At 38.2% G+C, this 16,497-nt stretch overlaps 1 protein-coding gene across 1 annotated transcript in view; it reads left to right on the top strand.

Moving 5' to 3' along the window:
• Positions 1 to 1,414: 1,414 nt before the first annotated feature.
• GRM1 (glutamate metabotropic receptor 1) overlaps positions 1,415 to 16,497 on the top strand; it is a 349,171-nt gene continuing 334,088 nt past the window's right edge. The window contains exons 1-2 of the mRNA XM_010983731.3: positions 1,415 to 1,539; positions 3,047 to 4,063. Of these exons, the coding sequence (XP_010982033.2) occupies positions 3,364 to 4,063 (700 nt within the window). The 5' untranslated portion in view covers positions 1,415 to 1,539; positions 3,047 to 3,363. The remainder of the gene's footprint in view (positions 1,540 to 3,046; positions 4,064 to 16,497) is intronic.

Below are 16,497 nucleotides of genomic sequence, written 5' to 3'. Positions count from 1 at the left end.
GGGTATGAATTTTTAACTGATTTTATGTGTTGTATGTCTCATTCTGCAAATTGTATTTAATGGTTTATACATGCACTGAAATCTTTGCATATTCAATGTATCTATTAATAATCCAGGAAAATCATGTTTAGGGCTTTATCTTACTAGAATAGCATTATCTAATATGGAGCTTAAATGGCTAATAGAGACGAAGAGATACTGTGGGACACTGTGACCACCTGTGGCTTGTTCTTGGGTACAATCTTCCTAAGGGTACAATCAGAGGACCATTTTACCCTGTGTGAGAAGACAGAAGCTTACCTCCTATTTTCCTTGAGTAAACATATAGTTGCTTCCAGCACTGAGATCTTTTAGGCCTAAAGGTTATGTACCTGGTTCTGTGCATTATTTGTGAAAAAAGAAAAAAAGAATCCTATACTCTTTAGGTTGCCTAAGAAAAATTCAGAAAAATCTGACACTTGGGAAAAAGACCAGAACCAGAATGAAAAAGAGCTTCTGTTCTTGACTGGAGGCATCATTTTCTGTCCTAAGTTTCATGGAACATGCTAAAGAATATTTAATACTGCTTCATGTAATTTGTCCCTCCCAGCCTGACATGAGCAAAGTGATTATAAAGGGACCCACATAAGCTGATCTCTCTTCTCTGTACATGACACAAATAGAAAGCTTTGAACAAGAGTGGAAAGGCATACTGTCACTCGTCTTCTCCTCTGAAGAAGCTGGGACATTCTGCTCAGCCAACATGTTCCCAGAGGAACACGATTTAACTTCCACTTTTCACACAGTAAGAAGCAACACTGTAGACCTGTCGCGAGGGTGATGGCAGCCTCAGAGGAATTTGGATAAGTGTTTTTCACTCCAGTGTTTTCATGTGACCTGACTCTCATCCTCAATTTAGGTACATCTTGACCTGGAAAATGCAGCCAAGGTTTGCCTCTCTTCATTTGGCTTACCTTGATTCATGATGTGCATACCTTTCCTTCCCTTACTCTACCCCATACAGCCTCTTCCCCCTTTCCCTTACAATGTACCAATAAAGTCTCTCTAGATGTCTACACATACATTTACTCTATTTCCTTCAGTAGGGGTTTTACTTCCAGGGAGAGAAAATGTGTTTGGATCCCTGAGATGTGTACAAGGAATATCCACGTAAAGCAGCCTAAGAGGTTCCCCACTCCTTTTGCCAGATCTGACTGTCCATATACCTGGCAGCTTCTTTAAGAACCCTCTGATAGTAAAGGAATTGATATTCTTCACTTATCCTTAGCTTTTCTTCCCCTCCCCTCTCCATTAAACGACTGATTTTTTATACAGGAGATAATAGACAAGCCTTGGGTGACCTGTTTTATTATTTTTTTTCCTTCCCTCCTCCCTCCCTCTTTTTTTCCGTGCGGTAAAATAGTACTGAAGAAAGAGGGCACTAGTGTACAGCCCAGATTGCATCCTTGCACCGTCTGGATTAGAGCTGAGGCGTCTGCGAACCGAGCGTGGCCGCGGTCCTCTGGCCGGGGGACCATAGCGCTGTCTACCCGGACTCAGGTAAGCCTCAAGTCCAAATTCTCCAAGCAGACCCAGGTGAGCAGACATCTTTCGGCAATGAAACCCACCCACAGTAGCAGATTCAGTCCTGGTCTATGGGATTTTCCTCCTCGTCTCAGAGGCATCCTCGATTATTTATTTCTTTTAGTCCTGCATTCCCGGGAAGCGTAGGGACCCATGGATGCCTAGGTTGTCTTTCTTCTTTTGCTTGCCTTACCGCCTGTGTTCTTGCCCCCCAACCCGCCACCCGCGCCTGTTCCCTTAGCTCCTTTCTCGTCCAACTCTCACCTTGAAAAAGGGAGCCGGAGAGGGACGAGAGAGTGTGCCAACTTCAGCCCCGCAGGCGGCTGAGATTTGGCGCCTCTGCCCCCAAAGCGGTAGGGTTTGAATATATCTGCGGGACCACTGGCTGTAAGGCGAAGAGAATGAGGATATCGTGGTGTTGGGGAAGCGAGGAGGTGTGTGTGTGTGTGTGTGTGTGTGTGTGTGTGTGTGTGTGTGTGTGTGTGTGTGTGTGTGTGTGTGTGTTCGTGTGTGTGTGTGTGCATAAAGAACGCAGAGAGGCGGGTTGAAAGAGCGAAGTCTGGGGTTGGCGGGGGTGGGGTTGGGGTTTAAAGAACTGCAACTCGTTGGTCAAAGCATCAGCTCCCGGCATTGCCGGGGAATGTCTCGGCAGCAGACCATGCACTGTCCAGGGTTCTGAAGGCGGCAGGGCTGAGCTGCCGCCGCAAGAGCAACCCGGAAGCTCCCATCTGTTCCCTTTCTAGCAATTATGCAAAGCTCAAGGTTCTGATTTAGGCGAGTGCAGGGTCCCCTCCATTTCTTCCCTCCATCCTCGGTCGCGGGAAACAAGTTACCTTATCTGCACCCTTCCCCTTGAACGTCTACAGTAAGCTGACTTCTTGCGGGTGGGGGGATGTACCAAAATCCGACATGCGGAGTCTTTACCAGGCGTTGCCTTAGTAACTAATATGGATTTCCTTAAGCTGGCAAATTTATATTTACTACTTGGGTAGTATGTTAGGGTCTCTTCAACCCTCTCAGAGTTAAACTAGAAGGTGCATTCCTTATTCGAGTTTAGTTTGAAGTAGCGCTTCCACCTTCATAATGAAAGAGTTTTCAAATTTCTTCTGGGGGAAAAAAGTTGATTTTTTCAAATCCAGAAAGTTCTCTTAGGTCAAAAGACTTAATTCCCCCTCTTCTCTCTTCCCTTATCCCCCTCAAGTCCGTAAGGGTATTTGGGGACCTGGAAGAAACTTGAAACTGCAGGAGGGGGCGAGTCGGCGCGGCTCTGCGCCTCCCGGGACTGATGAGAGCACTGGGGGCAGAACGCACCACCTTCCTTCTTGGCCAGAATCCCGGAGCTGTCCCTCCAGCAGATATTATGCTGTCCTTCCAGCCCACGTAGTGAAATGGACTGGGCAAATACTAATCAACACTGGCCCCAGAGTTTTGACACAGGTCCTGTGATAATGGAGCTTTGATTTTCTTCCTCTTTTGTCCGCAGCGTCCAGCTCACCACAGCCATCACGACACCCATTGTACCCTTGGTCAGTTTACTTTGATGCAGCAGTGAAGAAGGGGGACTTGAATTCCCCTAGAGACGCCTCCAGGGCGTGGAGGTGGTCGTGGAGAACGAGGAGGAGGAGGAGGAAGAGAAGGAGGCTGGGGTGCAGGCGGCGAAGGAGTCGGACGAGCGGTATTGGCTAGCGGGACGGAGCAGGGAGAAGCAGGCATCAGGTCCACACGGTGAGCGCTCAGAGCCGGCTGGCTGGACCAGCGTGGGAACGCGGCTGGCCGGCTGTGGACCGCGTCCTCAGCACAATGGTCTGGCTCCTCTTGGTTTTCTTCCCAGCTATCTTTTTGGAGATGTCCCTTCTTCCCAGAGGCCCGAGCAGGAAAACGTTGCTGGCGGAAGCCTCGTCTCAGCGCTCGGTGGCCAGAATGGACGGAGATGTCATCATTGGGGCCCTCTTCTCAGTCCACCACCAGCCTCCGGCAGAGAAGGTGCCCGAGAGGAAGTGTGGGGAGATCAGGGAGCAGTATGGCATCCAGAGGGTGGAGGCCATGTTCCACACATTGGATAAGATCAATGCAGACCCAGTCCTCCTGCCCAACATCACCCTGGGCAGTGAGATCCGAGATTCCTGCTGGCACTCCTCGGTGGCTCTGGAGCAGAGCATTGAGTTCATCAGGGACTCTCTGATTTCCATTCGAGATGAGAAGGATGGGCTCAACCGGTGCTTGCCTGATGGCCAGACCCTCCCCACAGGCAGGACTAAGAAGCCCATTGCAGGCGTGATCGGTCCGGGCTCCAGCTCTGTAGCCATTCAAGTGCAGAACCTGCTCCAGCTGTTTGACATCCCCCAGATTGCATATTCTGCCACAAGCATCGACCTCAGTGACAAAACTTTGTACAAATACTTCCTAAGGGTTGTCCCTTCTGACACTTTGCAGGCAAGGGCGATGCTTGACATAGTCAAACGTTACAATTGGACCTATGTCTCTGCAGTCCACACTGAAGGTAGGCATTGCATTTGGGAAAGAAAAGTACCGAGAAAGCCATGGCATTGCATGATGTGTGTTTGGGATCATAGTGTTGTCCCTGTTTACTTCTAACACTGTGGGAATGGGCTTTACCCTTCTCAGCACACGCCCCTCATTCTCCTATAATTATAGCGTAGGAAAACTGTATCCCATGGTGTTTCCTGGGATAGTAGTAAGAACCAAAAAGATACCAAACTCCCATGAACGGTGCCCAATTGTAGTTTTTGGACTTACATATTTATTTGTCCTTATATTCTGAGTTTATGTTTATTTGCCGAAGGTTTTATACTACCCTTATGTGACTAGTCATTATTTTCCAAGCTTAGTAGACTAATCCAATATAAGTGATTAGAAAAAAAAAATCACTGTCCCCTAAATTGGACTTGAAAGCTTAATCAATCTTGTCTTGAACAGCTGAAGGTGCTTCTTTGTCATAGCGTGCCCCTTTTCACACATGCAAAGCTTACTTTTGAATGTTGAATTAATGCATTTGTCTCCCTCAGTATATCAGAAACTTAGATTTTAAATTTCAGGGTATCTTAGATACAAAGGAAAAGTAAATAATTGAAATAATTATTATTTTTCCTACTTCATATGTTAAAATTGCCATATTCCCTCACTCCCTACAAGAATTATCTTGTTTTATGAGCAATAGCACTGATGATCTCTTGGATTTGAATTTTGGTTTCTATTTTATTTTTCTAACACACAATGACTTTGCTCATTAGAATTTAAAGTTAGACCAATTATAAAAAACCAGTAGATATCAGGTTTAAAATGGCTTTTAAAAGTGAAATAGATTCTTCCTTAGGTTAAAAACTTTGATTTATACAGAATCTTACAGACATGAATTCTCAAATAATTTCTTATATAAAGATTTCCTTTACACTTCTCATCTTACCCTATACTGATTGTTGGATAAAATGGGACTTTTGAGTTATCTACTTTTAACTCCCTCATTGGGTTTGTAAAGAAACTGAGACCCAGGTTATAAATTAATGTCCAGGAAAATTTATGTGCATATACCAGCACATGGGTACTGCTACATTTGTATTTCTTAATATCAAATTATTAAAAAAAGTCACAGGTATGACTTCATGTTCTTTTAATAGTTACACACTATTCAGTTACTGGTGTGAAGTCTGATTATAGAAATTAAGAAACATTGTTACTGAACTGGTGATATGATTCTTATTAATGAAAACTGATGTTTTAACTTTAAGGGGACTAGAGTTTTTAGGACAAAAAAATGAAAGTTATGTAGGATTATACATTATAATTTCGGGGGAAAAAACCCTTCTTGTTGCAATATTGTGACTTCTAATAACTGACTCCTATTTCTGAATCTTGATTTTGCATAGTGAACTGCAAACGTCTTTTTCAACAAAATATCATATTACTTTTTTAAGACACAAATTTAAGTTCAGATGTTAACTCCTTACATTTTTATGTTTAATGTTAATTTCCTATATTTTGTTGTTTAATATAGTTTCCTCCAGTGCTTAGATGGAACATCTTGAAAGCACAGGTTAAAAATGTGTTAATTATCAGCATCAGAGAGAGCTTTCTAAAAAGGAATCGCAAAATCTATATTGAATGTGATTTATTTAATTTATTAATTCTCCCTCAAATGAGGTAGGTGACTGATTGTAAATATTAGAAGAGTAGATTCCTCCTACAAGAAGAAGTAATACTTCATCATTTTTACAAGGTACTTTTATTTTCCATATTTTATAATATCATTATATTTTGAGGGTGAAGAGGAGTGGAGAAAAGAACTCCCTCTCCCTTCAGTGTGTTTTCCAGTTGCATCATTTGGCTAAAAATAATTTCTAATAGTGGGTTGCTTTCTGACAACTAGAGTTGTGTTTTGGGAAAATTAATTGGACTTGTGTTTGCCAATTTTTTTAGGAAGGGTTGATATCAAAATTTTACCCTTGTGTTAGTTTGGATTACTTTGTTCCCTTTTTGCCTTCAGAGATAATGTATGGCAGAGATAATGTCTCCATATCATTACAGTAGTTGATTGCAGATTAGATTGTGTTCATAGAACAGCATCAGAGCTAACTCTGGTGTCTATTTTATTACCAAGAAATGATGCCATTCACCTTGCCATACATATATATATCTTATTTCTTCTCAAAGAGAATTTGTTTCCTCTCTTATTAGGTATAATATCTGTGGAAACTAAATCGCTTTTATTTTCTACTATCCACAAAGATATATTACAGAATCTTTTGTATAAGCTCCAACTGAAAATTCATTTTTCCTGAGGCTCTGCCCTCCTTCTTCTCAGGGACCCACAGTGTACTGGCCTGCAGGCACTTTCTTGCATCATTTAGTAATTTTCCTGCCTTCACACTGATGGGGTCACCTACTGGTGACAGTCCCCTGTCAAAAAGCAGCTACAACCACATATCAGTGTTGGCTCTGCCACCTGGGCACTATTCAGGAAGGAAACCAGTTTGTCTGGATATTAGCAATTTGGAGTTTAGAAATTCTGGGACCTCCAGTGACCTTCACCTCTCCTTTTCAGTTTAGCCATTCTCTAATTTATCATCACAATTTCTTTGATTAGAAGTTAGCCTAGTATAGTTAACATCAAAAGTACTAAGTGACTAGACTAGTGTACCTTCTTCCTATGGTTAATATTTATTGACTTTAAATCCATAGATGGAGCATGGAGATGGAGATGGAGATGGATGCTCCTATTCTTTTAAAAGTTTTATATGCCTTTATTATTTCATTTTATATTGAAGTTAAGCTTGGAGATGTTCTCTTCTTTTTATTTTTTTGTGGGGGGAGGTAATTAGGTTTTATTTATTTATTTATTTGTTTGTTTGTTTGTTTATTTGTTAATGGATGTACTGGGGATTGAACCCAGGACCTCATACATGCTAAGCATGCATTCTACCACTGAGCTATATCCTCCCCCCTTGTTTTCTGTTTTTGTTTTAACCACTAGGATTCAGTTGTTATTTTATATTCTTTTACACATTTTTTAGCCTTCTACCACATCATTTGTACCATACCTGTCCTCTTACCATGACAACTGTCAGTTTACCTAACATGAAAAGAGGATCAGTGCATATGAAGTTACCTGCAATAGGTTCTCCAGAAATTTTTCAGAGAGGAGTATTGAAATAGGATCTGTCAAAGGATGGGTACTGAAGCAATACAGCCTTGCCCACAAATAAAAAAATTGAGTGCATTTTGGAGCAAGCTGCTCACCTGGAATGTGTCTTTAAATATGCTAATCATAGAGTACAAAAATAGCCTACTTCTGTGAAGGATATCTCGGCCAAGGACATTGTATTCCATCCTTCTGATAAAATGCAGATTCCCCATCAAAAACCAAATTTATCATTTCAAAAAATTATAGAAACAATGCTTAAAAATAATTCTAGTTGATTAAGGTCAAAGCATTGGACAACTCCAATAAAGAATACTGTTTGAGCTTATAGCTTTAAAAAGTTACTTTTTGGATTGAATACATTTTCCATTGTTTTAAGACTTTCTTTCTTAGTATTTTGTCTTATAACATCAGATGAGTATTGCTGTGCTGAGGGGTTAGTAATGCTGCTATACCCTTTTGTTTACAGTTATGTTTTCATTTGTGGTGCAGGTTTTTTTTGACATTTGCTACATGTTATATGAATTTGGCCTTCTTTGGCTTCTTCTCAAAATCTGATCTTTTTATTTTTAGAAGCTTTGTTCTATTTGATATACAACAGTTAAAAAGTCTAATGGCATCAGAGGAAAATCCCACTAAATCATAAGAATGCTAGTTCATATTACTTTAGCTAATGCAATTACATGGAAGAATTTTATTTCTACTAAATATCATATTTCCTATTTATGCACCAGCATTTTCCTTATACCTTTCTTATCTTGATTCCAACCTATTTCACAGTAAGTTACCTTAATAAATGTCTATTTTATCACAAAATAAGGAATGAGAATGTCTTGAAAGGTTGTTTAGGCCAACCAATTAAAGATACTTAAAATACTGCTATTACATCTTTGACAGGAAGTGGTTCCCATGTGCCCTAAATTCCCTAACTATGCTTAGGATTTCTAATGATAGCGGGAAAATATAGAACTTAAATTCAAAGGCAGAGTTTTACCTAGTAGTCAGTTTTCTATATAATGACCTGACTTTCTGAAATTTCCATTGACTACTGGGAGTCATCCAAACAATTAAAATTTCTCTTCCATGTGATATTTGTTATCAATGTGATATCTCACCAGTTTTTTCATGTATTCTAATTTTAATTTCCTCGTTATCATAGATAACTCAAGTAGATCTTAGATAAGTTATTATCCAAAAGTCTTTCTAAAAATATGCACTGCTACTAGGTCACATCTCCTTCCTTCTAGAATTGAGCAGTTTTTAATGTTGTTATTATTATTATTCAAAGAGTAAGACTTTGTTTTATTGTTTCCTTTTAAATGTAAAACTATTAGCTTAAAAGTCTGCTCTATCAATAAGGTCTGGGATTTTGATTATTTAATTCATCTTAGCATCCCAGCTTTGCCCTCAAGAGTTAATTATGTATGTTAAAATTGAGTAAGAGAGGGTCAAGTGTAAATTTCCACAGCCCATGACCAGCAAACTACTACCCTGGTGGTCACTCAGCCTGTTAGGAATTACCTTGACAGTAAGTTTTTTCACTACATACTATTCCACTTTATAAAGAAATGAATAAATAGTTTAAAAGTCATTATAGCATGTACACAACTCTAATGAAAAATTTACTATACCAAAAACTGTATATAAGAAATTTGAAGACTTGGTGTCCGTTATGAAATTCTTTATGCTCTAAAAGGGATGACAGTTTGAAAACATGCAAAATAAGTAAAAATAAATTATGATAGTATAGACATTTAGAAACGAGTTTATACGTGTCTAGGGAACAGTGAAAGAAAATATTAGTGAAGGTAATTAGCTAGAAAAAAGCTGGAGAAAGGGAATTTTGATTAGCTTTTTTAATATGGTGTTTGTAAAAGGTAGAAGCAGTAGTAAGAACGTCCCCATTGTGGATAAAATAAGCTGATTTGCTTGGCTGGAGTGAAGAGTGTGGGCCAGGAACTAATAATAAAGATGGTAACTCAAATGTGGGTTTTTACATTCTGTGATTTCATGACTCTTTATCAATATGAAGGACAAGTAATTGAGAATTTTTTCTTGAAGTACAATTCTGGTTTACAATGTTGTGTTAATTTCTGGTGTACAGCATAGTGATTCAGTTATATATATATATGTATATATATATATACACATACATACACACACATATAGACATATATTCCTTTTATATTCTTTTTCTTTATAGGCTACTAAAAGATATTGACTATAGTTTCCTGTGCTATACAGTAGGAACTTGCTAATTATCTGTTTTATATATAGTAGTTAGAATCTGCTAATCCCAAACGCGCAATTTATCCCTTCACCTCCCCCCACCTCCCCCTGGTAATCATAGTTAATTTCCTATGTCTGTGGATCTGTTTCTGTTTTGTAAGTAAGTTTTTTTTGTGTCATTTTTTTAGATTTCACATATAAATGATATCCTATGATATATTTTTTTCTTTTTCTGGCTTAGTTCTCTTAGTATGACAGTCTCCAAGCCCATCCATGTTGCTGCAAATTGGATTATTTTATTCTTTTTATGGCTGAGTAGTATTTCATTGTGTGTGTGTGTATGTATGTATATATGTGTGTGTATGTGTGTGTGTGTGTGTGTATATCTCTTCTTTAGCCATTCATCTGTCGATGAGCATTTAATGTTTTGGCTATAGTAAATAGTGCTGCTATGAAAATTGGGGTGCCTGTATCTTTTTGAATTAGAGTTTCTTCTGGATATATGCTCAGGAGTGGGAATGCTGGATCCTATGGTAAGTCTTGTTTTAGTTTTTTAAGGAAACTCCATACTGTTTTCCATAATAGCTGCACTAAACTATATTCCCACCAATAGTGTAGGAGAGTTCCTTTTTGTCCACACCCTCTCTAGCATTTATCATTTGTGGACTTTTTAATGATGGCCATTCTGACTGGTGTGAGGTGATACCTCATTGTAGTTTTGATTTGCATTTTTCTGATAACTAGTGATATTGAGCATTTTTTTTCATGTGCCTATTGGCCATTTGTATGTCTTCATTGGAAAAATGTTTGTTTAGGTCTTCTTCTCATTTTTTGATTGGGTTTTTTTTTTGTTGTTATTGTTGTTATTTAGTTGTATGAGCTGCTTGTATATTCCGGAAATTAAACCTTTGTCAGTCATATTGTTTGCAAATATTTTCTCCCATTCTGTAGGGTTTTTTTTGTTTTGTTTATAGTTTCCTTTGCTGTGCAAAATCTTATAAGTTTAATTAGGTCCCATTTGTTTATTTTTGCTTTTATTTCTATTGCCTTGGTAGACTGCCCTAGGAGAACACTGCTAAGATTTATGTCAGAAAATGTTTTGCCTATGTTTTCTTCTAGGTTTGTAGTGTTTTGCCTTATGTTTAAGTCTTTAAGCCATTTTGAGTTTATTTTTGTGTATAGTGTGAGGAAGCGTTGTAACTTCATTGATTTACATGTGGCTGTGCAGCTTTCCCAACACCACTTGCTGAAGAAGCTGTCTTCTCCATTGTATGTTGTTGCCTCCTTTGTTGAAGATTAATTGACTGTAGTTGTGTGGGTTTATTTCTGGGCTCTCTGTTCTGTTCCAGTGATCCATATGCCTGTTTTTGTGCCAGTATCACATTGTTTTCATTACTGTAGCTCTGCAGGATTGTCGAAAGTCTGGGAGGGTTATGCCTCCAGCTTTGTCCTTTTTCTTCAGTGTTGCTTTGGCAATTCTGGGTCTTTCGTGATTCCATATAAGTTTTAGGATTATTTGTTCTAGTTCTGTGAAAAATGTCCTCAATAATTTGATGGGGATTCTATTAAATCTGTAGATTGCGTTGGGTAGTATGGACACTTAAACAATATTAATTCTTCCAATCCAAGAGCATGGGATATCTTTCCATTTCTTTAAATCATCTTTAATTTCCTTAATGAATGTTTTGTAGTTCTCTGCATATAGGTCTTTCATCTCCTTGTCCAGGTTCATCTATAATATTTTATTTTTTTGGATGTGATTTTAAAAGGGACTGTTTTTAAGTAATGGAGAATCTTGAAGCATAAGCTGAAGAGTTTTGGTTTCAAGAAAGAAATGTCAAAGCAAAGTTTGATGTGATGCAAAAATAATTTTTAAAAGAGTAGATTCTTACTGAAATGTGTAGGGAAGATTCACTGGATGGGTAGGGAGAAAATTAGTCATAAAAAGTTAGTTATTGTAGAATTCTAGGCTGTTAAAATAATGTAGACAAAAAGGAGTCAAAGCTACCTTTAGTTTTGCAATCCTGAAAGTTCAGGAAAATTTTGGTGTGATTAATGGGCCTGTAATAAGTAGATTTCAAAACTACAATACTTTAAGTTAAAAAACATGAACTTAGATTTAGTATGTTCAATTTGATGTGAACTTTGGCTAAGAGCACATTTATTACTAGCAAGAGTGGATGTGTAGACAAAAGAAAAGCCAGGGACAGTCATAAGTTACCCTATTTGCAATTTTAAAAAGTGTTCAGATCCAAGTAAACCTTGTTTATCCAGATCCTGATTCTCTAGTTCACTAACCTGGGTAATAAAGAGTGATTTCTTTAAACTCCAACCTTTTGCTTTTTAAGCATGTTACAAGGTGATCTTTGAAAACTATATTATGTAATTCCCTGACATCTTTTAAAGAGAGTGCTGAATTTAATATGAACTTTACTTAATATACAAACTAATCATCATGAATATCAACTATTATATGTACTGGAATACAACAGTAATCTTGAAGCCTGTAGAAAAATATAAAGTCAAAAATGGCCCCAGAATGCCATACTTTTGAGTTTCTGTCTTTGCTATTTTTTTCTATATTGACTAAACTTACTATACTATTTTCCAAGTTATTTAATCAGTATTTAGTTAACAGCTACTATGTACAAAAGATAAAGGTGAAGTACAAAGATACAAAAAAAGCTTGAATAGAAACAGAAAGCTTGAATTCTTGATTCTTCTGCCATACTATCAGTCACCCTGTGACTTCATTTGCTTTGAAACAAATTTTCTAAGTAACTTACTGCGTAGGGTAGATGGTGATGGAAACTTCTATTTTATGTTTCTATCATATGGCTTGGCAGTTACCAGTCCTCTTCAAGCACTAAAATTTTTCTTCTAGTGACCTATGGAGTTAATATGCAATGACTGTTTTATGGATTTTCAGTAACTTTCTGGATAGTGGCTGGAGCAGTGTCATTATAAAGAGATTTATCAGAAGCCATATTTTCATCATGCTCTGTAGTAAGACCACAGAGGTCTGGGAAACCATTGCTGAGGACAGAATAGTTTAGTAAGCACCTATAACCACTGAAAAAACAGATCATAGTGCATGCTGTTCTGATAGATTAGAAGCAGCATCTCAGTATGAGAAGATTATGAGTTGTCAGAGAAGCTGTAGTTGAAAACCAGAGTCAGGCTGAGACATAAAGTCTTGGCTAAATGACGTGGCTGTTTTCCCCATCAAAGAGCTATCATAGATTCTAAATTTATGTAAAAATATTTATGTAACTTATGTGTGCAATTTCTACTTATTTTTCATGCTTAATTGTCTTCTATAAATGTCTACAATATTTTAAATCTTAATGTACATGAAAATTTATAATTTTAATTTTCTTCAATCTCATGGGAAGTTTTGTTTTCTTAAACTCAAGGCATTATGGTACTAAATATAGCATTAATATTTTCATGGAGAGTATTGGCTCAAACAAAAACTTGGTGATCAGAAATTCTCATTTATCAATTTCGGAGTCATCTATTTTAGTCACTTCATGGCTAATAAATTGAAGATTCAAGGCACTTATCTAAATGATTCATATAAAAGCCTTAATTCGCAACTGAAGCACAAGATTTTGGGGAGCAGTTTTTTGCTTGCTAAGTAACTTATTTTTCTTTCTAATGAAGACATGACCATTTATTCATTGATGAACACAGGCATCTACTATGTGTCAGACATTGGTCTTGGTGCTAGGAACACATAAATTAAAAGAATAATAACTATTATTATATTTCATCATTGTCATTATAATTGTCCTCAAAGGTCTCTTCATGTTTTAAGAGGCATAGAAATATATAGGCAGCTAAAGGTTCATGGGTGACAGAGAGTACGTTTAATCACTTAAAAAACTAATGCACAAAAGGCTATGGGAAATAATATACATTCATCTTGGTTTTATTTATTAAATGGGAATGATAATCACTACCATATTATTTACATCATGGCAGTGTTTCAGAGAACAAAAGAACTAACTTTTTCCTGCTTTTATTCAACTGCCCCCAGTTAGTCCTTCTTAGCTCATGAAAGTTGAGCAAGTACATGAAATCAGTTAATCAGGTGAAGATTTTTGACCCTAAATCTTGGTAACAGAAGATAAATAAAAATGCAGCATGTACTATAGATTTCAGGAAACTTTCTTATGTTATAAATGAGAAAACAAAGGCCCAGGGAAATAAAATGACTTGCCTAAGACCATAACACTCAGTAGTAACAAAGCCAAGACTACTTCAACTTTGTGTTAAATACTTTCTTAAACCAAGTATTGTTTTTAAATGCATGAGCTGCCCTCATGCATTCCTCTCTCCTGTGAGTTTTATGTCAGCCAGCCCAGCTATGTTCTTACTAACTTTGCTGCAGTCATTTAGCAGCTTCTAGGAGTCTCTGCTGTCACTCATTCTCACTGCAGTGAGTCTATGTCAACTCTTGCCATGCTCTTGGGTGGTTCCAACATTCATAGGTCATTTATCTCAACTCTGCATCCTTCACTTTTACTTCAGCAACCCACCCACTCTGCCCACAGTCTAGCACCTCAAGCTCAGCAAGCACTCTTCTATCTCTGAACTCTCAAACACCAGAAAACCCCTGAACAATAGAAGCCTCTTCTCTTTAACGTCTCTTGCTTCCTACTCACTTCTTCTCCACATTGCCCTGGAAAGTCTGGTTCAAACAATTTTCTTATCTGATCTGATTTCTCCCTTGGATTTGAGCAACTCTACCTCTATATTTGTGCTTGTTGCCAACTCATAATAAAGCTCCTTTCTCAGAGAAAATGAACTTCCAGTTTAAAGTGTCTACTGCATATGAAACTAGCTGAGGAAATTATAAATGATCATTCCCCTTTTCATTCAGAAAAGGGGACATTTTCTGCCCTTCAGTTCAGAAAAATAAAGACTAGGAAGGAAGACCCCTTTTTTTTTTAATGAAAGAAGGAAGCATTCCCTCCCTATGAGGACTGTGGTCAAGAGTGGGAGATCACATTTGCTCAGACAGCTCTGTGGTACCATCTCTATAACAAGTAACCAGGGATGATGTATAGTGAATAAGGATGAGAAAATTTAAAAAAGGATGGCTTGGTTTGGATTCCAGGGGTCAGGGATAGGATTGACCCAAAGGTTTCATGATCAGCTATGCTTAGAGAGCCATCAGGATAAAATGTTAAGAAACAGTCCCTTAAGTTTATTGTGCATATGAAGTGAGACAGTGCTGTGTATAGAGCTCAATAAATATCAGATCTCATTATTGTTATCAGGCCATTTTAACCTTAAATCAGAAGTTTTCTTTAGTCTAGGCGAGCCTACATGAAATCAGTACAGGACTGTTCTGGGGTGAGGGTGTGCAAATAAAGAGAGAAGAGGTATATCTTGCTGATTTGCTAACCTTGAACAGCACATTTGGCTTCTCATTCTCTTCCTTGCATCCACAGCATGTGGTCCTAAGTGCAAGCCCTTTGGTTGTATAGCTTATTCTGCAATTATTGCTGGATACACTGAGACAGTTCCCTCTTCTCTGTGGTACTCTAACCTTTTTTATAATTTGTATATATCAGATCTCTATCTTAATAAATAAATGTTTAGTGAGCACCTTCTCTGGGCCAGGCCCTCTGCGATAGTTATTGAGGACCAGAGATAGTTAAACAATAGATAACCCTTCAATCAAGAACTTCCCCATAGAATGATTACCGTTCAGTTTGATAAGTACAACCATAGGAGTAGGTTTGAGTTAGGTAACAGAGAGAAGTGTGACTAGCCTTCTCTGGGCCAGAAAAGGAAGTGATGAAAACCTCATAGAAGCCTCCGAAAGGAGATGACTTTTGAAGTTTACTACATTAGAGGAATAAGAGAAGGACACAGAGAAGTGAGTGTGAGTAAAAATATTGATGTAGATAACAATTCAGGAATATATGTTCAGGGAAAAGAGTGGGGAAGGTTCAAACAGAAAATGGACGAAAGGGCTAGGTCATGAAGGGACAGACTTACTTGTCAAGTCAAGGAATTCAGATTCTATTTTGCAAGTGTGGTAAGCCAGTGAAAGACTTTAAACAGGGAGGAAACATGATCAGATTTATATATTGGAAAGGACACCCTGAAAACCTTGGAAAGGACATATTAGGAAAAGGAGTCAGATTAGAAGTTAAGACACAAGTTGGCCATTGATAGTTGGTGGAGTGGTGGAGAAAACTCAATTTATTTAATCAGTTTATTCAAGAGATGATGAGAGCTTTATAAAAGGATGTGTCAAAGGGAATGGAAAGGAGAGAATGGATTTGATAGCCATTTAGTAGAGAGATTAGGATTGAGGATCCTAATTATGAGGATCCAAGAGAATGTCTAGAATGACTCCCAGCTTTCCATTTTATATAACTATCTGGGAATAAAAGAGGAAGCACAGACTGGGAAAACATGAGTTTTAGACTGGTTGAGTATGAGGTACCTACAGGACAATAAAGTTGAGAGATACCATAGGCCAACGGTCTGAAAAGAGGTTGATCTGAGATTTGTCAGCAAATAGCTGTGGTTTATACCACAGGAGTAGATGAGATTGCCAAAGGAGAGGATATAGAGTGAAAGAGGAGAGTTAAGGGCACAACCTTGAAGAAGGTGAAATGAGGAAGAGGATCCGGAAAAGGGATGGAGAAGGAATAATTAGAAAGCTAGGAGGAGAAAGAGGAAGAACCAGGAAAGGACCAGACATCACAGAAGCCAAGGGAGGAGGAAGTTTCAAGAAGAGAACCATGGCAAATATCACAGAGTTTCAGGGAAGGGAGGGTTACGGAAATGGTGCTCCGTACTAGTCTCCACTTCCTCTGAGGTTTTGCCCTTAAAGAATCTCTTAAACTCTGAACCTATCAGAAGGGCAGAGGCCAAGACGAAGTGGAGGCTTCAGGTATACAACATTGTTCCCAGAGACTGAGAAGGGAGAGTGAGAGATATGATGGTACCTAGACAGAAATGTGCTTCCAAGTGAAAACATTCTCTAGGATGAGAAAGACTTAAGCTATTTTAAAGGATGA

This window comes from Camelus dromedarius, chromosome 6 (genome assembly GCF_036321535.1).
Source record: "Camelus dromedarius isolate mCamDro1 chromosome 6, mCamDro1.pat, whole genome shotgun sequence".
Lineage (NCBI taxonomy): Eukaryota > Metazoa > Chordata > Mammalia > Artiodactyla > Camelidae > Camelus > Camelus dromedarius.
The sequence above is the reverse complement of the archived record's forward strand: the minus strand, read 5'-3'. Positions and strand labels throughout refer to the sequence as shown.